This window comes from Achroia grisella, unplaced genomic scaffold (assembly GCF_030625045.1).
Source record: "Achroia grisella isolate CSIRO2021 unplaced genomic scaffold, CSIRO_AGI_Agris_v1 utg902, whole genome shotgun sequence".
Classification (NCBI taxonomy): Eukaryota; Metazoa; Arthropoda; class Insecta; order Lepidoptera; family Pyralidae; genus Achroia; species Achroia grisella.
The window spans coordinates 706,768-732,282 of record NW_026713060.1 but is presented as its reverse complement, the minus strand read 5'-3'; the positions used below and the strand labels follow the sequence as shown (position 1 = coordinate 732,282).

At 32.6% G+C, this 25,515-nt stretch overlaps 1 protein-coding gene across 1 annotated transcript in view; it reads right to left on the bottom strand.

The window, feature by feature from the left end:
• The window catches only part of LOC131853445 (uncharacterized), an 87,283-nt gene that overhangs the window by 32,751 nt on the left and 29,017 nt on the right, over window positions 1-25,515 (bottom strand). Inside the window, exon 2 of the mRNA XM_059204335.1 lies at window positions 6,532-6,862. Coding sequence (XP_059060318.1) covers window positions 6,532-6,613 — 82 coding nt within the window. The 5' untranslated portion in view covers window positions 6,614-6,862. The remainder of the gene's footprint in view (window positions 1-6,531; window positions 6,863-25,515) is intronic.

The following is a 25,515-nucleotide window of genomic DNA, read 5'->3' as shown; positions in this document are numbered from 1 at the left end:
CTAATTTGTATTCATAGTGAAGTGTCTAATAAACTTATTTGTGATTTGACCTCATTAATAGGAGATATACAGAAGATAAAAGACAGCAGTTTAGATAAAGATATTGTAGAGAGCCCGACTTGTAATAACAAGAAGGTTATTGTGCCGATAAAAGGATCTGTCTGTTCTTATTAATATGATAATAGCGGCATTTTCAACACTGTAACACGACAATTTTATGTATTAGATAGAAATATCTAATAAAATCGCGGACATAGCTGTTGATGATGTAATCTTACCGTCTCATTTTTTGTACTATTAGCAAACCGTAAAAATGCTAAGGACCCACCTGATGGAACGTCGTAACTGTTGCATATATATCAACAGCATCACGGAATCACAAAATAAATTGAGCTATTGGTTGCAAAATTAAGCGAGACAGGGATACCTCTGACAAAGACAAGACAATGTACAAAGTTTTCCTGTGATAAGATTGAAAGAAACGGACAGAAGAATACAATATCTATAATAATTACCCGAATACAATACTTATAATAATTAACCTTAAAAAACTGACTACGAAAACTAACAACAATGGATCAATCTGAATGTATAACGCTTTCAATTAAAAAATGCTTTATCAAATCAATTTATAAATAACGGAATTGTGATATAACAAACATAAAAAATACAGCCGAACTGAGAACCTCCTCCAGGTTTTTTGAGTCTGTCAAAAATAGAAGGATTAATAATATAATAAATATTTTGGGTGTTAACCGCTTCCTTTGAAGATACGAACAACTGATTATAAAATAAGCATCAAATTATTCCTAATAACTCAGTATATGACTTAAAACAGTCTATAGAAAACTCTAAAATCAGGAGAAATATCGAGGCAATGGTGGTCAGTATGAAATCGGGAGGCGAAGGTACTAAAACTACTAAAATTGGCCTGAATTTTAGAACAATAAGTTGGTAAGAGGATTTTTAATTACAATTTAATTGGTAAAAAATACTGTTCACCTGATGGTAATCCATAACTATCGCCATTAGTAACTATATCTATATGTATCGCATGTACATGAACAACACTACGAACACGTTATTGTGACACGTGTGAATTCACTCATGCGTTGCTATTCCAGAAGACTAAGATGTCATGCCTCTTATCCCCTAATTTAGAATTCATGTGTTCATACACATGGTCAAAATCTTGTATACGAAAATGCTCGTAAGCTTGGCATCCCTGGGGAGCCCCCTTACTGTTGTATATTACTCCTGATTTTAGGCCCGTGTGTAGTCCGTTTAAGTTTATGTTTGCCGGTCCCGCACCCGTCCCGCCCATTCCTTCCGGCATCTCATTAATAATTAGTGAAAAATTTTCAAGTTCCCCCATCTGCTACGAGATCGACATTGTTTATTATTATTACGGGTATTTCTAAAACAAATGTCTGGAAACACTAACTTCTTGTCGTGACTTTGAGTGGTTTTCGGCAATCCCTTACCATTGATTAAACAGTAGCACAGTGTAGTTTTCCTCTAAGAATTGTATGTCATCATATTATATCTTTATTATATATTTTTTACACATATGAAAATCGGAAAAACTAAGAGATAATCTGTTAATCAGTTTGTATGTTCATGTTTCACTTATGAGTTATAATGAATAACTGAAGTATATATGATGAAATTTTCACAAAGTAATTTGGGTATTTTAATATGGGTTTTTTATATATATGAAAATTTAATTAGGAAAAATGCCCCTGTGGCAGAAATAAATTACTATATATATATAGACGTCGGTGTTGATGTGGGTGTCTTAATAAAATATTTTATTATAATACTAGCTGTGCCCGCGGTTTCACACGCGTGATATTTATAGTCTATATATTATTCTGATGTATAAGCTTCATCAAATTCCGTTCAGTAGTTTTTGCGTGAAAGTGTAACAAACATCCACCCATACCCACAAACTTTTTACTTTACAATATTAATAAAATATATTTAAAACATTGTTTTAACTTCCATTACTTGTTAATTATTTTCTATGTACGAGTACGTACAAACAAATTTACAGATTTAATATATATAGACATATTTCGTTTTTATCATAATAGAATTATGTACTTGCGCGTTACCATATGTTTATACAGGGTGTCAGTGTAAACAGCACTCAGAACAAGAGTGATGATTTAGAAGCTGAAACAATATTCTATATTCATACTGTATCCAAAAAAATTCAATGTTATTACATTTATTGTTATATGTGATAATAACGCGGGCCCAATGGCTATATTCCATGTCTTATATCAAAGAGATAATATAACTAGTTGTGCCCTACGGTTTCAGTCGATTTTACATTCAGTATTACTAGGTACTTATTCTTATTTAGTATGGAAGTGTTTCTATATAACTGCAATAGTAAACAAAGCTCACTTGATGGTGAGTGGTAACGGTCGCCTATATACATAACACCACGGACATCCACTTACAACGTCATATCTGTATGAGTGCAAGCGTTGTAAGACTAAGATATCTTTATCAGATCATATCTTGTAATTTCGTTGCTTTATATCACTCAATCGAAAATATTACAAAGCAAGACTCTGCGATTGAAATAGGTGTGATAAAGATACTCAAGCAGACAATATAGTAGAAAGTCTACCTTTGTTAAGACATAAGTTTATTAATAACTACATAGCTACTCGCCCCGGCTTCGCACAGTGTGTATAATACATATACATATATTATACACTCTATATATTCCTAAAATCTAAATATAAATCAATTACGTATTTTAAAAAATCTAAGCTGAAGCGACTTCATTTTATACTATGTAAAGATTGGCAGTGTTTATTACGTAATAACTGAACTAAACTATAGTGTATAGGCAAATTGTTATTATTATTATTATTATTATACTCCCTGACGTTTTATCTATACATGAGGCGATCTAGGACACTCTCCGAGTTTAGGGTTACAATAATAATAATATTAGGACAATTCACAGAGCGCCATCTGACCCAAGTTAAGCTAGCTAGAGCTTGTATTATAGGTACTAGACAACTGATACAAATAGATAGATTTCTTTTTCGTAAATATATACATATTATACATACAAAACAATCATACTCATGAATACAAAAGTTTGTGCCGTGCGAGGAATAGAACCCGCGACCATCGGAAGTAAGGTGCTAAACCGCTAAACCACCGCGGCTGTCAATGTCAAGTTATGTGTAAAACCCTTTATTAATCGTTACTGGCTACAATAAGCGTCACTAAGCTATAAGCAAGACGCTATATATTTGATAGAGGTGAGGCATACCAACGATTACAAAGGACGCCGTGATTTCAAATATTCATGAGGCACCTTCAGAAGCCCGTACGACACTTTGTATTACTCTAAAATCTGCTTGTGAATACACAAAATTTACCTGTTAATTGTATTACATCAGTAATAAATGATAGAAGTGAATACTGGAATGTTACGTCGTGAAATTTTCCTGTAGGCTCTACGATTTTACTTTGCTTAATATATATTCATGACTGAAATCCCAAATAGGTCTTATAAGATTTATTTTCGGTTTTCGAAAATTCGATCATGTTTCCGAGTTTCGCACTAAACTCAAGTGGCCTCCTATTCGCTTTCGCCGGAATACTCACATTCTCCCTTCTCCATAATACCCTTTATCCTTTATAACTATTCAACTCCTAACTATTTGAAGAAGGAGCGGTTTGTTTTCCTTCATAACTCTAATAACGCCAATCTTAGGTCATCGGAGAATCTCCAGTTAAGGACACCAGTACATCATACTGCTTTTTACGACATGTCCTTCACGGTACTTGCTGTCCGACTATGGAACGAACTCCCACTTCCCATACGTAAATTGACATCACTGTCTACTTTTAAATCGAGAGTTAAAAAATATTATTCACGAAATTTATCTTCACAGTAACTTCGCTATTGTATAGATAATATTATTTTATTTATTTATATGTATGTATGTATATTTTATATATAATGATTATTATGTAGTTACATATAATTGTTATACCTCGACCAGACACAGTCTAATGACGCCTCTCCATCCTAAGGTTGCATGGAAGAAACCGCTATTTAGCGATAAGGCCGCCCATTGTTACCTCTATATTATAATGATGTTGTTTTTTCTTTTTATATTTGATGTACATATTAATTTAGGTAATTATTCTTTCTGTGAGAGGAACAATAAAGTGTTTTTCATTTCATTCATTTTTCATTTAGTTTAAAGCATTGTCTCGAAAACTCATCAAATCAAATTAAAATAAATTTATATATTAGTAGGACATTTTAGCCGCTTATGAACGTCAAGTTTTGCCGTCTGGAATGGACGGGGAGCGATCGAAGGAGAAAGACTGTGATTAAGGCAACATAACGTGCCAACTTTTCGCTGATAATAATTGATTTCTACGTGCCAACAAGTCTACCGCAATCTCTCGGATAGTTTGTTATCGTTTTTTTTATACTAGAGGAACGCTGGTCAGAGATTTAATTAACACATATAGTTTGCATAATATGATATCCTCTGTATATAATTCTTTCTTTCTATGTATATAATTACGAGAATGTAAGGACGGTAAGTACATATAATATGAAATGAGATGAAATTCGGTAGATACTTAAAAACACGATTCTCACAGTTACTATCGACTTAAAATAAAATTGAACAAAGACAATAAAACACAAACAAAACCAATGTATCATTTTTCTTTTTATATTTTAAAATCCATACTAATATTATGAATGCAAAAAGGCGTCTGTCTGATTGTTAGCTTTTACCGACTAAACTTATTATCATAATGAATTTTGACGTAAAGATGGTATCACTGTGGCTATTTTTAGTAAAAAAAAGCTATCAGTCAAACTGTAACAGTCATAATTATAACTTAATATAATCCTATTAGAATTTATTCATTTCCATTTCACATACAATGGATATTTTTGTGACCCTAAACATGGTAGACAAGAGTCTTCCCAAAAGCCTTGTATAGCACCATATATATAAATAAATATATATAGAAGTAAATGATGTTAGAATTGTCTGTAAAGACAGAACCTATTTACACCCAGTTGTCTCTATCTGGCCCTTAGGGAGCAAGCGTTAAGATAGATAATGTATAACAGTGTAACATTAATCCAATCTGTTACGCCCAAAGGTCGTAAGTTCATATTTAGTCGGCACTAAGAACTTTGTGTCCATTTAAATTTATAACTAACTCTCAAAACTAGTTTAATTCAAATTAGTACAAGACTATATGCCTCTGACTGCGTTCATGTGTATAATAAATTCAAATTTAATAATTTAGGTCTATTACAGGCTCTTATGATATGTATGTCAAATCTACCGCCAGTACGGAATGATTTCGAAATGTGAAGAACTGACAAGAAACTCAGCTCGTATTCTTTTCAAATAAATGTAGTACATGTTTATAATAATACAGATTCAGGGAGTACTCTATTCAGAGAATAGAGTGATCACAAAACAATTTATATTCAATACTATATAACAGACAGCTTTCGACAGCTATCGAGGTAGGCTGTGTACAAAGCTTTCCGATTACAGCTTGTTTTAAGCTGTGTTTGCGTTGAAGGTTGAGATATAGCAGTTAAATTACAGGACACAGAGGTACCTTAGCCTTCCGGAATGGCAAGATAAGGGTAACGCTGAGTGTTCGTGCTGTTTATGTGAGTACATAGACAGCAATTGACAATTACCATGAAGTATTTATTGTAAACTAGCTGTCACGGCAAACGTTGTTTTGCCTTAAAATAAAAAAAAAATTTAGGGGTGGACTACCCTTAACATTTAGGGGGATGAAAAATAGATGTTGGCCGATTCTCAGACCTACTTAATACGCTTGCAAAAATTCATGAGAATCAAAAACAGTTTTGTCACTAACACCGCAGCCTGCACCTAACTCGGACGTGGTTTGTGATAGATCCGCTTTCACAATAGCCTTCAATTCTTCATTATCAACCTTGGACTCCGACCGCCCACGGGGCTTGTTTTGTAGGTCGAAATTTAGTGAACGAAAACGTTGAAACCCAAAAAGCACTGTGTTTTTTTTGGGACACCACCGCCATACACATTATTAATCCCTCGAGCCGTTTCTGCACAGCACAGTAAATAACGCGATATTCGACGATAGTAAATAACGCGATCGGTCAAGCCGTTTCGGGGGAGTATGGGAACGAAAACTGTGACACGAGAATTTTATATATAAGATAAAGTATTTATGTATCGATTATTATACACGAAGTATGTATTATAACTAGATTGTATTAAGTACCATTTAAATATATAAAATTATTAGTATTTTTTATAACGTAATCGCGGCAAACAAGCGTACGGCCCATCATAAATACAAACTGATATACTGTAGTTAATAATATCTGAAGCAATGGCAAGTCTTACATTTTATGGTCAACAAAATACAAGGACACGTTACATAGCCTAGGGTTGCCAATTCACATATAAAAGCTAATAAAATAATATATTCTAACATACTGACCTGACTTTTTGGCACTGTTACCCTTTCCGCCATTTTTGTTTCTTCTCGGGTAGAGATTTATTTTGCTCTGACCACACCCCATCACAGTTGTTATTCATCCATCATCATCACCCGTGTTCACCTAATTATCACTCAATTCACTAGACATAGCAATATTAATGTTAAAATCTATATTTAATTTCGAATTCAGTTACGTTAGATTAACTTTATATTTTAATATGAAACGTCTGTTGCCAACAGTTGGAGACATTTCCGTTTCATTTTATATTTTTTTGTTTGTTTCTCTTCAACAGCGTTTCGACAGCGTTGTGTTGGCCGCATGATTTGTTGTCTGTAAAGAAATATATTTATATTACATTTGGAAATTAAATACATAACACTTATATGTATAGTCTGTAGTATAATACTTATATATTTATTTATTTAACTTTAATGCACATATTACAATATATAGTACAGTACATTTGGCGGACTTAACACTATGGGGCATTTTCTACCAGTCAACCATAGGTGGTGCAGAGAATAATTGTTGTATAATATATATAGTGTGTATTCACGCGAAGTTCATAAGAATGTAATTCTGAACAACATATATTTAAAAGAGCACGCAAGTTTCGTGTCCGTTCTTATTGTGATTAGTCTGCGTTCCGAATGAGTGGTAGAATTAAAAAATATGAATACTCAAAAGTGCTTATAATAAGTTTATTTCAATAAATATTATTTCGATTTCTATAAAAAACTAGCTGACCCGCACATCTTCGACTACAGCTCCAATCCTACTATTTATTTTATATCGTGATATTATCCTCCTAAAGCCTTCCTTGATAAATGAGCTATCTAACAGTATAAGAATTATCAAAATCGGTTCACTAGATCCAGAGATTACCCACTACAACCTTATAAACTCACTAACTTTATTTCTTTATAATGTATGCATACATAATATCAGAGAGAGATTTTGTACGTAAGTCTAAATTCAAAGGGTTTTTCATTATTTTACTAGTACAACCTTTTTGAAGTATTAATTAAAAAATGTTTTCAATATTACTGTATTATTTCATTATTATTTATAGAGTTTAGTAATTGCATAGAGTTTAAGATAGATAAATATCAGGCGATATGACAGTAAAATCCCATATCAAATATGATTACACCACATTGGCCTTAATACCAAATCCAGCCTCGCAGTCGCCGGACAACTTTATCCGGGTTTCCCAAGGTCAATATGAGGATCAAATATATGTTTAGTGTAAGCAGATTGTAACAATCAACCTACTCTCAGAGCAGACGTTCTAAATTCGAATTTATTTTTTATACGTTACGTGATATGTTCGCGATAAGTTTCTTTTTTTAAACATGAAAGTTTAAACCTATGCTAATTTTCTCAATATTAATAGTATATAGGATTAGTCATAAAGAGTGCACGCAGCTAAAAGCTAAATAGAAAACTCATGAAATTAAAACAAATAGGAGTGTTAATTCGACCATTGTCTCGCGCTACGGTCCATGAGGTGCAAGCAGGGAGATGTTCTCCGCGCAGGCACCGCGAAGTAAAGTCTTGGAGCTGTGTTTAACGAGGCGATATTATGGCGATAACAACTAATACATTAGGAGATATATAAGTGAACAATAACCCCCCTCCCCCTCCAACAAGTCGGGTTACATAATTTATAACTTAAGAACGGCAACAATGTATTAACATTGTTCCAAGCAAGATTAGAATTATTAAATTGCTAATTTGTTGTATTCATCTTCGCCCGAAAGAAGATATTTTAAAATTAAAATATTAGAATTGAAACATATGTAATCATAAATAACGAGATCAAATGACAACAGTCAGTATCAAATTGATTGATAGATCTTCATTCTAAATTGTTCTAAATCAGTCGATCAATCATCTTGTCAATCAAGAAACTAATTGACTGTTAGGCGGTCCTAAGTTCGTCGGGTCAATTTATAAATTACACGCTAAACTAATAAGTATCTCTAATAGACCTACATGAATAAACATATTTTGATTTGATTTGAAACTACTAAATAATAATAAACTAGGACAATTTATACAACGTCACCTAAGCCTAACTTAAGCTAAGCAGAACTTGTTTTGTGGGTACTAGACGATGGTGTTTGAAAACATTTTTTTTAAATAACCAGACCAATACAAACCACTCATACTCTGCGTATTATATATTTACCTATTTTGTATCAGATTTATTGACAATCTAACATAAAATTTGGTTCAAGTATCGACGATTACCTAGTTGATAACGTAATTGGTGTATTCTGTAATCGTTTAAGTGCGTTCGATAAGGTTTGATAAGAAAATATGTATGAAACAAGCTAATCTGTACGGCATTCTGGTTGAAAGCTACAACGCTTTGTTGTTTTTTGTTCTTTATGGTGAATATTTTAAGGGAATCACTTAAAATTCGCAATAAAAAAACAAATAAAAATTCCCCAATGTGTCACTAGTTCTGGTTGTTCCCCTCAGAGTTGATGGTAGGGCAAAGGAGTTCGATTAGAGCCCCCAAGCTTCACCCCTAGGGGATGCGGAGGTCTTATGTTTGACTGGGATTTCTTGAGTTTGGCTACATTGATTCGAGGTACATCGTGTGAATTTTTTATAAAGGAGTAATAAAATTGTTAATAATAGTAGTAAATAGGATTATTGGTCCTATCGCTTAAGGTATTATGTCCACCATGTGTATTTGTGTATTAGTTTTAATAAATAAAATAAACAAATTACTAGCAATATTACAGATCTAAGTAAATTCATAGTGAATGTTTAACTGCCCTATTTTTATCCTCGCACTAATGATCTTTCACAGGTGCTCTACCACACCGTTAGTGCAGGCGGGTGCACCATTCCATCATCACCCATAAAAAATGACTAAACGCTTTTGACTTTGATAAATAATCTTGATGTAATAAAATAAACATAACGTCGGTTAATCATTATAGCGTAACATTAACCTGATGAAGTTATTTATAGATTATGATATAAAGAAACAATACTTCCGTTACGGCTGTAAGAGTATAACCGTAACGGAAGTATGTTACATCTCGTTCCTCTGAACGAGATGTTACAGATATAACTGTAATATGAAAAGTCATAACAACAATTCACGTTTGATCTTAGCGAGATGAATCCTAACTAGCGTAGATCTGTTTTAAATAAACTAAATTTGTTTTAATTCGATTCGTAGAATTTTTATTTGGCATAATGTAAGAATCATAAACAAGTTTGAATAATTAAGAGTTGTAGATGTATTTAGATGTAGGTATGTATGAGGGGAAGGGGAGGTGCATTAAATTATATAATGAAATAATAATGCATAAACTGGCAGCCTGAGCACTTCAGCAGCTTGCCCCTGAAATTCCCAATTTGTTGTGAAGTCATTTTATACAATTGATTAAATATAGATGCTGTGATGATTGAGTTAATGTCTACTGATATAATAAAGGGGTTGCAGTGCCAAGTTCAACTATATTCAAAATTTAATTATTATTTGTATACATGTATGAATTAAAAAAAAATTGAAGTGTTTGTTTAGAATTTCAAAAAACAGCTTTTCACTAAATTCATATGAAAGTATATACAGTAGGTACTTACATCAATAAATTAACTTTAAAATGTATGTGTCTATCTGTTTGTTCTTGCTAATCTCTGAAATGGCTGGACTGATTTTGAAGGGAGTTTCGCTCGCAGTTAGCTAATGTTATAAGGAGTAAGTTAGGCCACTTTTATTTTAGAAAAAATATTTATTTTGGATCTACCATTTAATAAATTTTAAATGTTTATTGCGTAATACTTATTTAATAAACCCTATTACTCTACAGACGATTGTTTGGAAGATAAAATTGCCTGGCAGTAGTTGTTCAAGGAATTTTCGATATTTTAAATATGTTAGACATACCCACACTTATGTTAGTTTTAACCACAGATAAGATATTTTAACATTGAAAATTAAAAATGTACTAGTATAAAAAACAGTACTGTGTTCATACAATAAAACCATTCTTATTTTTTATGAACATCGAACAGGCGAGGCTACTTGATGGCAACAGGTGGCATGATTTACACAATGCGGCTTTTATGATGTTTTAATTCTTTTTTATTTGGCAGGTTACGGTCGTAGACACGTAATAAAACAAGAACTAAACCTAGAACTCGTTGTGAAACTCATCGACCTGATTCGTCATGGAAAGAGGGTCTGGAAAGATGCTGTCTCGAGATTCAGTCCGAAGGTCCAACTGGATAACTATATTGAGATAGCTATTATTAATAAAATTGTATTAGGAAACGATGGGTGGAAAGAAGAATCCCCTTGCTCTAATTCAAAACGCTAGCAAGTACCAGTAAAACATGAGATGAAGAGAAGTCAATCATGATGGTTAGGGGCTGGAGGAATTAGTAATAGAGACTATTGCTATTAGTCTACACCATGTAAACCACGTCGTCACCCACGTAGTCCTCCTGGAAATGATCCTGGTCAATTCCTGATAAATTTACTATATAACTTATTGACAAGATTTCATATACATCTTCTTCTTCTCTCATCGCCAATAATAAAAGCAGCCTTCTCCCTGTATATAGCAGAACTGCGTTGAAGTGTTGAAGATACAATTGTAATTATTAATCAAGATAATACAATTAATATTAAGTAAAATAACATTTTTTTTATAAAAAGCAGAATGTTTTTTTATGTATTTCTGCACATATTTTTATTACTATACTATATTACTATTAGTATTTTTATTATTATTTTAAAACACTTATCTCGTGTTAATACTGTGAAAACCTACATATAAGATGTTTCTTTCTTTCATTTATGTTTATTATTGTGCTTGTCTTGGTTTTCAAATATAAATAAATGAATAAATAAAAAAATACTTTGTTAGCAACGTTAGTAGCGGAGCTTATAGCTTTTATGACTTAGCAATTCTCCGCTTGTAAAAATCAGCACCTTGCCCCTAAAATTCCCACAGTATAATTTTTAGAAGTGAAATTTCTAAAAATCGCACTATTTTTCAGACCAATATAATTACGTTACACTACTACAGATTTGATAATTAGGACAAGGCTCAACGCAATCCGATTTTAAGTGGTTACAGCCAGCCTCTTTGAGAGCTTATTTTAGGCACATCCTTTCGTTATCGTGTCTTATTAGGTGGACATAAAACCAGACGCTATTATCCCGTCCTATAATGGCATAGACTCGAATACTGTTATGTCACTGTGGGATAAGTCTCCTGTTTGATGAGTTGAGATCACTCTAATATTGTCCTTCATTATTCTTATGAAAGTGTTATTTCCAGATGGCTTTCTTTATTTCTTTTATTATGTCTTGCTAGTAGTATTTACATCGTAAATGAAGACCTCAATTCGATTTTAGGGACCGAATTGAATGAAGGACGTACCTTTCTAAACAGATCTGCATATATTAGGGCATTTCGAGAATAGAGTGGGATATATAAGTGAAGGATAAAAGGATTTTAAAAGTAATATTTGCATGTTTAAATAAAATTACTTGTTACCTGTTATTGGCATTCTCTAGAAATTTACTGTTAATTTTATATATTGACGTGTAAGCTGTTGTTTTTATTATTTAATAAATTAAATTAACAAATGGATTAAGTTATAACAATGGATATAGAGAAAATGACAAGGTAACACGTAAGTAGAGTAATATTAAGGGGATCTTAGAATAAGTCTATCTTATAATGGTGTCGACTACACAACTATGCAACAAGACCCCTCGAATGTCTAAGTGGCAGGAGGGTACTTCAGGCTCTCCGCCTTTCATTGGCAAGCCCCTCTATCGAGGGTCGTAGGAGGTATGGTATATACAACCTTGTAGCTATGTATACAAGTAGCTTTGTCGACATATTCAGTGGCGAATTTGTTGTCTTTAAAGTTATGGAGTTTGAGAATATTTAAATGATACTAAATGTTTAAATTATAATTATAAGCAGAAAAGATTAGATTGATTTGCAATAAATAAAATTTCTCAATCTATTTGTACAAATTGATTTTTTATAATAAATTTTGTACCGATAGAATGTCAGACTATCAGTTAATAATTATATTCGATGAAAAAAAACCCATACTAATTGTAATTGTACGAAATTATCCGGTATACTCTGTAAATTAAATACTGAATGTGCAGTTTCATACTTTTTTATACCCTTGTATTATATACTAGCAACGTATTAATTCTACAATTAATGTAAACAACGAAGGAACTGGCTCTAAAGAACAGTACAAAAATTTACTGAATAGAAATTGATATAAGGATGAGACTCCAGTCCTCCAAATCTGCAAGTGTTGAACGAAAGTAATGTACATTTATTTCTATTAATAAATAGAATTTGTTACTCACGAAGAGTTCTCTAAGAATAATACTTCTTTGAAACAAATTTCTCAAAGTTAATTTGATTTATATGAGGACAGTCTGTTTAGGAAAGCGTTCCCGTTCCTCAAATAATGCCTTTGAAAGTTAAAGCGGAAAGCTATGACTCGATAAGTTGAAATGCTAACATTTAAATGTACAGTCCAAATTTACAATCTCGTAAATAAAATATATTCTTCCTTATTCACGCTGATATTATAAATGAGAAAAAGTTGTCTGTATGTTTGTTACATAGACTCATGACTAAACGACTGAACGGATTTTATTGAAATTTGACGCCTTGATCTTGACGTATCTCGAGAATGGATATAGGCTTTTATTGTTTAAAATATATTCTTCTGTTATGTTAATTTTAGACTGTATGTACGATATTAACTCGTAATCTAATGTGTGACTGTACATAGAATCACCAGGACTAGGACGTAATCATTCTCGAGGAAATAAAAAAAACATATTTCCTCAGTTTATGGATGCAGACGTCAGAACGGCCAATAAAAATGATTCAACGTGGGTACATGTGTACGTGTGGAAGTGTTGTAGTGAACACAAACAAACGCGTCATAAAATATTGCGTTTTACATTGTTTGCGTTGTAAATCGCTTCGCACCTCGCTATTCGTCTACTAAATCGTTCATAAAATATGTAAAAGAATCGAAATCATATTTGTTTTGACATGAAATTACTGGCGTAGATGTTATAAAATTATAATGGCGTACTTCAAGGACGTTACGTAGGACCAATGCTATTTTATTATAATAAATCATCTTCACGAATGTGAATGTATATTTATATCTGTACATTTTCTGGTAAACGACTTTAACGATTTCAATTACATACATTTCCTATCGTATAAGTCTATATTATGTACACGATCAAAGTTTTTCGATTTTAATTTTTGCTACTGACTAGTCTTATTAAGTATATATATTTTGTAGAATTAGGTATTAATTACATTGTTAGCCGGATGTTAACTTAATATTTTTTTGGTAAACAAAGGTATTTACCTCTCTTGACGTTTCGACTAGGTTACACTAATCATGGTCACCAGCTTACTGATAATTTCTAAACAATCTATTATTCATCAATACTGAACCTACAATCCCTGAACTGGACGGTAGGGAAATAAAATAGAATTTAACCTTTGGATGAGACTCTAATGTTCCAAATATCTAAAAAAAAATTGAATTTGGAATAAGAGTAATTCCAAGTATTTAGGAAAGAATTTTAGCCTTTAAAAATCTGTAATATTTTACGTAAAGCAGATCGATTAATATGTATATCTGTTTCTCTTGTTACCCTGCAATTCTCCATAATGAGGGAATGATATTTTTATACGACCCTACCACGTCACGTATAGCGTAGACCGACGTCAAAGTACTTTAGCAACCCATAAATAACGTCATTTGAGTAAAATGTAGATATATATAAATTACTACCTACTCTACTTCAGACGTCAATTAAAATGTAATATATCACGGAATTAAGTATAGTTCTAAAATACAAAATAATATGTTGAAACATAAATGAATGTTACATATATATGTAACATTCATTTATGTAGGGAAAAAAATTATATTGTAAAAACTTGACGTTCATAAGCGGCTAAAATGTCCTACATGAATAAATCATTTTTGAATTTGAATTTGAATTTGAATATGTATGTCGATTCTAATTTCAGAACTGTCTCAATTTTCATTGGGTTTTATCATATACTTATTTGTTTGTAAACCAAATAATAAAATTAAAAAAATTGTACTTATCGAGGAATCAAACTTGCGACCATCGAACGCAGGGTGGTGTGATAAACCACCAAGCTAGACCTCCAAGGCCGTCGCGTCTTCTCTCTTCAATTAAACACTAGCAATATTTTGAGTTTCATATTTCGTGTTTAATGGAAACACTAACTGATATTGTTATGGAATTAAATGGTTTAATCACAATTACGTTTTAAAATAACAATATAAAAATGATTTGAACTTAAATCCATATTGATATTGTACCCTAGATACCTGCTGGATCTGTTAATATATCTACAAAAGGAATATCATTATCCTCTATCTATATATGTATTTGTCATATATCTCAAATATATGTATAGGTATATTAATAAATTATAAATTATTCTAAACTTACTACATAAACTATGAAGACTCCTGACACAGCATTTCTATTTTATTTTCTTTTATTTTTATTTAACTTTAATGCACACAATACAATATATAGTACAGTACATTTGGCGGACTTAACACCATGCGGCATTTTCTACCAGTCAACCATAGGTGGTGTAGAGAATAATTTTTATGCTTAAAAGGCCTCAACAATTACATAGAAATTGTGTTATCTAAATAAATAATTCTGAATTATTAATTTTGAATATGCATATATATGTACATATACATAAATAAATAGACGAAGACGATCTGCCTGTGGTTGGTATGTACTCTCGGTCCGTCGACAATCAAGATGAGAATAAAGTAGTTTGTTCTACCAGTGTCTGGGTCTTACCTGAACAAATGGACCATTAGGTAGTTCAATTCATGAATATTAAATGGTATCTATGTAACTTGTTTATATTTACAACTAGCTGCTACCCGCGGATTCGTCTGCATGGAAATAAACTAAAATAAATTTCTAAAATAAAAGTGGCATGAGCTAGTTATAACATTAGCAATCTGTGTGTGAAAGTCCTGTCAAAAACGGTCCAGGTATTTCAAAGATCAGCACTAACAATTACACAGATAGACATACCACATGTAAGTGCCGTATATATTTACTTAGGCATGCATTTAGTGAAAAGCTGTTGATTTAAATTTACAAACAGACACTCCAATTTTATTTGTTTCTATAGATTTGAATTAATTTGTATGTGTAGAGGGTCTGTACCACCGTGTTAGTAGTCATAGCACTGAAACAAATCTCCCCAAGGAGTGAAATGGAAAATTGAAAATAATATTAAAAACTTTCATATGAACTGCGCAGACATGTGATCAAATTAGAATAAAAGTTCAAAGACGTTTTTTAACTTTATTTCTTAGTGTTAGTAATTCAGTTTTTATTATTGTTTGCAATTGTCGAAAAAAATTTTGGGTTTAAACATATACGTAAAATAAATATTGCCACATTGTCGTTCAATTTATATATATTTATTTATACTTTTTATTGCAACAATTACTGAATATAATTAAAATAGTAACTACACATTAACTGATACATGAAGCAAACTTATCGCTAAGCAATCTCTTCCAAACTACTTTTAGATGGATAGAGAAAGTAAATATAAGAGAAGGGCAAATAGAAGTAATCTTTATTCAGATAAACTCGATATAAGCACTTTTGACAGTCATATTTTTTTATTCTACCCCTTCTTCGGAACGCAGACAGACAGAAGTAAAAGGCATACGATAATCAATATAGAAACCGCTACGCATTCATTCTTAGTGCAATCAGATATTTTATTTATTCTTTTAAATCGGATATCCATCTGTACTATGTTAGTAAACAACTTATAAACTATGTTAGTAATTACAATTTATATCCTTTCAATACATGTATCTATGTCTATGTCCACGTCCAGAGGCACTAGGTCTACAGCAGTGCAGTGATGTCCAGTGTCTCTAGAGCGGAAAATCCGACATATTTGCTATGGTGTTTAGGAGGCTGTTTACGCTTGAATTCTACACATCATTGATGCAGTTCTATTCCGCATTATATCGCGATTCGTTCTCGAGATTCGTACTAAATATCTGTAAAATATATAACAACATGTAGTAACGCACAAGTGACACCAGTTTTGCGACTATATTTCACAGATATTTAGTACTAATCTATTCGGACGAAGCGCCTCGTATAATTATGATAGAACTTCACTCAGGTAAGTTCGTTTAATCCTTAAATATTGCTTCATATTATTGTCAGCGCAAAATCGCTAAAGCATAAAACGAAAACTGGGTTTCATTTTCTGATTTCGTACAGACAAAGCTAGAGCGGGCAGTTAGTATAGTATAATATCACAAAGAATAACTTACGAGTACAATGGGAATAACAAACGAAACGGAAAATCAAATTTGGCGGGTACTCCTTTAAAGCAGCAAGCTGTTATAATAAATTCGTTGCGCTGACGATTACAAAATGGGTTCTGTCAACATCAACATGAATGGAGTGGAATGTACATATCTCTCATAAATATTATGATACTCGAGGGATTTCAAGTTGCAAATTGAAATAAATACGACGTCTGTTACTCTAGATGGGATGCTGTGTAAAGATTTTGCATAGTGGAAATTGTATTAAATAGTTACTAACTGATATAGCTTATATTTAAATATATACTTATATAACGATATTATGTGATAGTTATAAAGATTTAAACTGTGACATAAAACAAAAATTTACTTCAATATGACTCACTGTTGCACACCTCCGTACTTGTGACGGTCGCGGGTTCATTTCGCGTCTAATACAAATTGTAGTCATGGGTATTAGTTCTAAGTTTTTCTATGTATCTGTATATGTATTATGTAGTAGTTAAGCTAAGCAGAGCTTGTGTTATTGATATTAGACAAGTGATAGATATACTTAGATATTTTTTTTTTGTAAATACACTCATAACATGCATAAAAATACCCAGATCAATACAAATCGTACTCCTGATACTTTCAGTACAATTGTTTGTACTGTGCGAGGAAGCGAACCCGCGAACAGAAGTAAAGTGGTGTACTAAACTGCTAGACCAACGAGGCCATCAAGATAAAGATTTAAAAGATATAAACTTTTGTTACATTGAAATGTAATTTAATTGCACATTTTCTTTTATATGACATGTAAACAAAATTTATAAATATGATGACATTTGATGAGTGACAATAAAGTAAATTAATTAAGCGAATGTTTGTGAGTATGCATGTTTGTTACTCTTTTACGCAAAAACTACTAAACGGATCTTAATGAAACTTTACAGCAATATAGCTTATACATATATCAGAATAACACATAGGCTATAATATGCGGGTGAAATCACGGACACAGCTAGTATAGAAATAAAAGAGCCTTCTTTGTATAGGTTCAGACTTGATGACGAAATCGCGCGCTAAATACAGTCTCTGGACAGTCAAGACTGGACTACTCTTATCACTACGACAGATTTACTCTTATCTAACCAATCACCGAACGTTCATATTTTGTCGCTAATTATTTAATACGATGTGGTTGTTTATATATTCACATATATTTTAACTTAAAAATGTAGAGTGTCAACATTCGTTTAAAAGAGCAACACGTAAGTTTCTTACTTGTTCCCTTGTGCTTGTGCTGAAACAGCGTTCCGAATGAGTGGTAGATTAAAAAAAAATTACCATGATTATTCAAAAATATTTGTAATTTAAGTTTACTCAAATTAAGACTTTTCTATTCTAGTCCATTCATCTTTATTTCACAAATTAAAGCCTCTTTCCGTTACAAAATAAAAGTTGTATATACGACGCCGCGATGGGGTGATTTTTATAAGTTTCTTTCATACCAAAAGGAACACTTTATAAGCGATTATTCCACCTGACTGTCAACCTTTGCCTTATTGAAAGGAAGGGTCTTCCACCAAAAGATCAAAGGCATCAATATTTAAACCCATCAACCTTGTTAGCTGTCCTTATGTGTGTAGAAAGATAGACATATCTCGAGAAAACTAATCCCAATACGCTTTAACATATTCAGATTGCCAGCATCTTTGTTGTTATAAATCTTTTATTAGTTATGAATAATATATACAATGGAATTCTTTGCGTTTCAACTTTATTTTTATTGATAATCTACAAACGAGAAACTTTTTAGATTCTATAAATATGAAATGGTGCATCCGAGCTAACGGTATATGATGTATAAAGAGATCATAACTGACTGTATTACATTATCCAGCCGTTGGATATTCGACAGCTTTGGTGGTCTAGCGGTTTGGCACACCGTCTTACTTCCGATGGTTACGGGTTCGATTCCTCGCACAGCACAAACAAATTTAATATTCATGAGTATGATTGTTTGTATCGGTCTGGGTGTTTTCTATGTCTAATATGTATGTAACTACGAAAAAATATCTATGTACTTGTATGAGTTATCTAGTGACCATAACACAAGCTTTAGCTAGCTTAACTTGGGACTAGATGGAGTAGTAATAGTAGTGAATTGTTCTGAGATTATTATTATTAAAAATTTTGCGGTTGTACCTTTTGTAAGTGTAGGTAATGAATTTACTTTGATATAATACATGCTATTTATCTCTGTGTGATGACACAAGGTATGTACAGAATATGTGATATATTTTCATTTTAATATATTTTAAATATAATTAATTTATTAGAAAACTAGAGCACAGTGCTACCGTTACTATATTATATAGATGTAGTAGTATGTAACGCCAATGTCACTTGTTTTGGAATGGCAATCTAGATTTCCACCTCCTCCTTGTGAGGAAAGTGAGGAAAGTTGGACTTATCTCTAAAAGAGATCAACTTAATACATCGTGACATAGCTAGTAGTGAGTGGGTAACACTAGTGCAACTAATGTTGAAATGTTCTAAATTTGAAAATAATCATTTTAAATTTTTCACAGTTAATTGTAATGTATATTGAGTGGTATATATTATAACCACCATAGCGTGTTCAGGGTGTGGTGTATGCGAGTTCACAAATGAAACGCCGGAGTCATAATCACAGATGTAATACACACACATTTAACTACATCATTAACAAGACTGACGGGGTAGGGAAGTGCAGTAGGTGCGCTATGCAACGCGGTGTAATGTGATCGTACTTATACTGTATATATGTGCATAGCACGCCTACAAATTCAACAAATTAAATAATGTTTCAATTACATTTCAATAATTTAAACTTGAAATACTTTTACTAAATCTATGTACATAATTAATATCTAATATAGATTGCAGTATTAGTCAGAAAATACAGCACTTTGTACTCAGTTTTAAAAGTCGGTGATGAATGTAACGGTCATTAGCGGTAATAAACGCAGGAATTAACTTTTGAACTTTTCTTTAAAAATATTAATCCGCGGCCATCTTAAAAGATTAGCGGTATTATGGGCTAAAGGGTTGCCATTATACAGTCTATCTAGAATTTTCATAGTTGATTTTTTTTAATTATTAATATTATATACAATGTAATAGATTATATATATGACGGCCTCGGTGGTCTGGCGTTTTAGCACACCGCTTTACTTCCGATGGAGGAATTGAACCCGCGACCAGGTACAATTCCTCGCACGGTGCAAACAATTGTACCTATTCGTGAGTATGATTGTTTGTATCGGTCTGGGTGTTTTTTTATATTATGTATTTACCAAAAAAAATTAAGCTTTATATCAGTTTCTAGTACCCATACACAAGCTCTGCTTATCGGGACTAGATGGCGCTGTGTTAAATGTACAAGGTTATTTAAAAAATAATATATGTACCTTAATGAAAAACTTTATGAAAACAATGTAAATGTGTCTATGTTATTTTCTTTATGTTATGTCTTTGTCCATATTATCTTGCATATAAATCACGACTTACTTTATTCTACATATATTATAAATAGCATATAATCTGGCAATTTGTTCTCAAGTATCTTTATCCTCGATACAAAAAAATGTACCCAAGGTTTTTCACAAGTAAAATGCCACGAGTGATTTATGGTCACCCATTTGTACGGGTAATGTGTGCTCTGTACAATTGACAGTAGGTCTTATAAAAACTGGTAATAACCCGCGAATTCGTCTACTTTTTAGGATATAAGACATAGCCTATGTCCATACTCGGATTACAATTTATGTTAGTATCAAATTTCAATACGAACCGTTCAGTCGTGCCCCAACCTTCATGGTAAGGTACTTAATTTGTGGATGGGCCTTTAATCGTGGTAATAATCGATAGATAGACGTGTGTCTATCTATCGATTATTACGGAACGTGTGTTCCTATTTATATTATTAATATAGATGTAAATAGACCAGGTTGAATTGAAAATAAGTTTTCATAATAAAGATTCAGATGTCGTATAAAACACTTTCTTTATAAAAAAAAAGCTTATTATAAAATTAAAGAATTTGTAAGTGATAATAAGAGTTTTGTAAAAAAACTTGAAATCACAGTGTTGACAATATAATCTGATTGCAAAGAATGAGCGTGTGAGTAATTTTTATACTGTTCGTCGCATGCCTCGTCCTTATTAATGTGCGTTTATTTAAAAGAGTAACACGCAACTTGCAACTTTTTTCTTTTGATTGAATCCTACTCATTCTTCTTGTCATGAGTCTATATTTCGAATTAGTTGAAGAATAAAAGAAATTACTATTCAAAAATGCCCATATTAAGTTTATTTGAATAAAGATTATTTGTATTTCATATGTTATTGGAATAAACAAACTAATAGCCCATCTGATTGAAAATAATGTGATTATTTTACCTGCAACCTATAACCTATGAACATGAATATCACAATTTGAACTTGTGTGGTCTGTAGTTCCCTCATGCATTGTCATTTCTATGGATTATGACGTCAGGCCTCTGTACCAAGTAATTTCACTGCAATATCCCACATTTCAAACAGGTACATAGCCTACAAAGCGAGTAGTTTGGCTTATTTATTCTGCGTGTACGTGGTAGTACTGTTACTGAACTGTTCATGTTTACATACACGCGATGATTTTCATTTTTCATAAAGCGGACTTTATAATTTCAATGTATATATTTTATTTCTTTTCTATTTCATCAACATTATCATTGACTTGCCTTTATCCCATTATTTGGTGTCGGTGCAGAATGTCTTATATATATATATTATTCATTATTGTATATTTTTTAAATTTCAATCGCATCCCGTATGTATGTCTGAACGATCAGTCATGGTATTAGTTGTTCATGCACGGGATTTTCAATGAATGTTAAACATAGATCTACTTATATAAATAAAAATTGTAAATAAACTGGCTTTAAAAAACGTTTTTTCCTGTTCTTCTCAATTGAATCTGTATACTAAACTGGAGTGTAGGGAAAAATAAAGCTAAAGTAGCATATATGAATAAAACATTTTTGAATTTGAATTTAAATAGTGTCGAGTAGAGAGAACGTTAGACGCATGCAACTCAATTCAGTGATTTATTCCAGCCTACAGCACACGATCAGCAAACGCAGATTTGTGTAGGTAGCGATTTTTTACTATATAAATCATTATTTATATAAAACACCAAATTAAAAACAAAAATTAATGAGTAGTTAAACTGAAAAATCTCTGAGGTCTTTAAACGTTTGATTTAAAAATACATCTGTTATATTGTCGCTGTAATAATAATTCGGCTGGATAATGTTGAGGCTGCGTCAGACGTAGGGGGACATAAGCCTCCCTCTGCCGACGTCGCGGCTACCGCACCCCAATCGATTAAGGAATACTTTGAACTCAACTACACAACTGTGATAAAGTTGGGATAAATACCGGGGAATATTAAAAAAAATAAGGTAATTATATCCTTTACTATGTAATTGCAACATTTTAATTTTTACCTATATGTCGTTGGAAGAAAATAGTATCTATTATACAGGCCTAGTATAGATATCACTAGTAAATTCTCTGTATGATGCGTATTTAACAAAATGTAATAGTTTATAAGAAGAATAACTAACTGTAACTACGTAAATTGGTGTCAATAAATATTATTATTATTATTATTAATTTAAATGGTAAATATGGTGACTGCCCATCTGATGGTAAATGGTAACTGTCATCTACAAACATGAATAGCTTTGGTATCACGTTATCATGTGACACTGTTGGTATCGATTATGCGTTGTCATTTTGGAGGTCTAAGATGTCATGATTCCGCGACCCTGTAATTTCACTGCGAAACAGTTTTTACAAAACTGCTTGGAGGGTTAAATAGGTACACAGATGACCCTGTACATTCTACATCGGTATATATATATATGTCTATACATTAGCTGACCCCTCAAACGTTGTTTTGACATATACATTAAAATCATAGGGGTTTAAACATAGGGGTTGGTGAAAATTTAGGGATGTATGTATTTTTAATGCCACATTTTAGAAAATGAAAATAAAAAAAAATGTGCAGAGAATAAAATATAAATTTAGGGTGGACAACCCTTTATCACTTAAGGATATGAAAAATAGATAGTAGTCGATTCTCAGACAGATAATAGTGTTGTAGAATGAACACAGTCGTCGTGTAAAAGAGCGCAATTAAAGTACAACTACTTATCTTATGTTTACGATATTTCAGTATACCGTCAAATCTGACGTATTGCATCACGTAACAGAATCGCAATATAATATTAATAAGAACTCACACGCCTTGACCTATATGAGTTTTAGTTTATAGTTGTCTGTGCGAAGTTCCTTTGCCTTAATTTTGTTAGTGAAACTTCTCCACTAGTGACTAGTGATGTATTATTAATTGTAAATGGATTAGTGTTGGCCGCTGTTAGATGAAATTCTAAGTAACAATTAGTATTTAACGTGACATTCATATTACTGTTGCGCACGTTATTTTATCTATACATCTATACATATAAATAAAATTGGAGAGTCTGTTTGTAATATTGAAATATCATTTTTTTATTCCATGCATATGAACATAAATGCGGTACATACACTAAACTAAACATTTTTTACAATTTTTGTCTGTCTGTCTGTTTGTTCCGGCTAATCTCTAAAATAGCTGGAGCAATTTTGACGGGCATTTTTTTGGCTGATGTAATAAGGAGAACTTAGGCTACTTTTATTGTAGAAAAATAAAGTTATAACCAAGCGGACGAAGTCGCGGGTACAGCTAGTATTTTATATTTTCTGTGTAAACTTCTTGAGTTTCATTTCTATATGCCATCTATTGATGATGATCAATCAACGACAATAATTAAAAAATATTTATTATACATATATTCATCATCATCATCATCGCAGCCCGGAAGACGTCCACTGCTGGACATAGGCCTCCCCCAAAGATCTCCACGACGATCGGTCCTGCGCTGCTCGCATCCAATGCCTTCCAGCGATCTTGACCAGATCGTCGGTCCACCTTGCTGGAGGCCTTCCCACGATGCGTCTTCCGGTCTGTGGTCGCCACTCGAGGACTTTACTGCCTTAACGGCCATCTGTCCTACGAGCTATGTGCCCTGCCCATTGCCATTTCAGAGTCGCAATTCTTCAGGCTACGTCGGTCACTCTGGTTCTCCTGCGGATCTCCTCATTTCTGATTCGATCACACAGAGTAACTCTGCGTTATATATACATATATTAGTATTAAGAAATTATTGTCATCGCCTTGCCTTTATCTCATTATTAGGGGTCGGCACAGTATGTCATCCTCTTCCACTGATCCCTATCGTCCGTCATATCTGAGCATATTTTTCTTTTATTCATATCATCTTATAGATAATCCATCCACCTTTTTTTGGTAGTCGTTTCGTTAGTATTAAGAAATATTGACAAAGATAATTATTGTATCCATAGCATATATATTGACCCATTTTACAATATAAGTATGAAGTGAAAATATCTTCCCAATTCGTCCAGTCGTTTTTACATGAAACCTTCACGCAGACAGAAAATTTTGTTTTTTTTTATTCCATTTAGGTGGCAAACAAGCATACGGCCCATCTGATGGTAAACGGTTACCGTAGCCTATGGACGCCTGAAACACCAGGGGTGTCACGTGCGCGTTGCCGACCCTTAAGAAACCTTAATATACCCTTCTTGAAAAACCCCATGCTGTAGTCTATCGAGAAAACCTCGGCAGGTAGTTCATTCCACAATCTAAGTGTACGCGGGAGGAAGCTTTTCTGAAACCGCACTGTCCGAGACCACTTAGGTTCCAGCGTGTGGGGATGAATTCCCTGTCGATGGCGAGCGGTGCGATGGTAAAAGGTAGCCGTAGGCATCATGTCAAACAATTCAACAGAACACAGTATTATTATGTGAAACAATGTATTTATTATGTGAAAAAAAATGGGGATATAATGATGATCCTGGTTGCTTTCATGTTATATCTGTGCGGGCTATCGATAGTAACGAACAGACTGATACTCTTTAGTATTTATAATAGGTATTAGTATAATAGTAAACCTGGAGAAGCCACCAAGGCCGTAAATAAATTACCTTAAATCCTTATTAGATATTTTAGGAATATATTTAGTTTAGTATAACTGTCAAAAACATGGCCACAATAACAAAGGATTGTAAACAAACGTCGGCAAAACATTTGGCCACGCCCCCATAGTCCGCAGTAAAATGTAGTACAATAATAGTCACTAAAATGATTGATTCATTCTTGTTTTGTTTAATTTTGTCGCGGCGGACATGTTTTTCGAACGGAAATTCAAATATGGAATGATGAAAACATGGAATAAATAATCTACATTTTTTTAAAAAGTTAATTTGTTTGTTTTTCAATTTGGAATGCTCTGTATTCCATATTCGAATTTACATTGTTTATTTAAAGTTAATTTTGTTTCTGTGATTTAACTTTGGTTTACTCTCTGTACAATGTATTTATCTGTGCATATACAAAACGG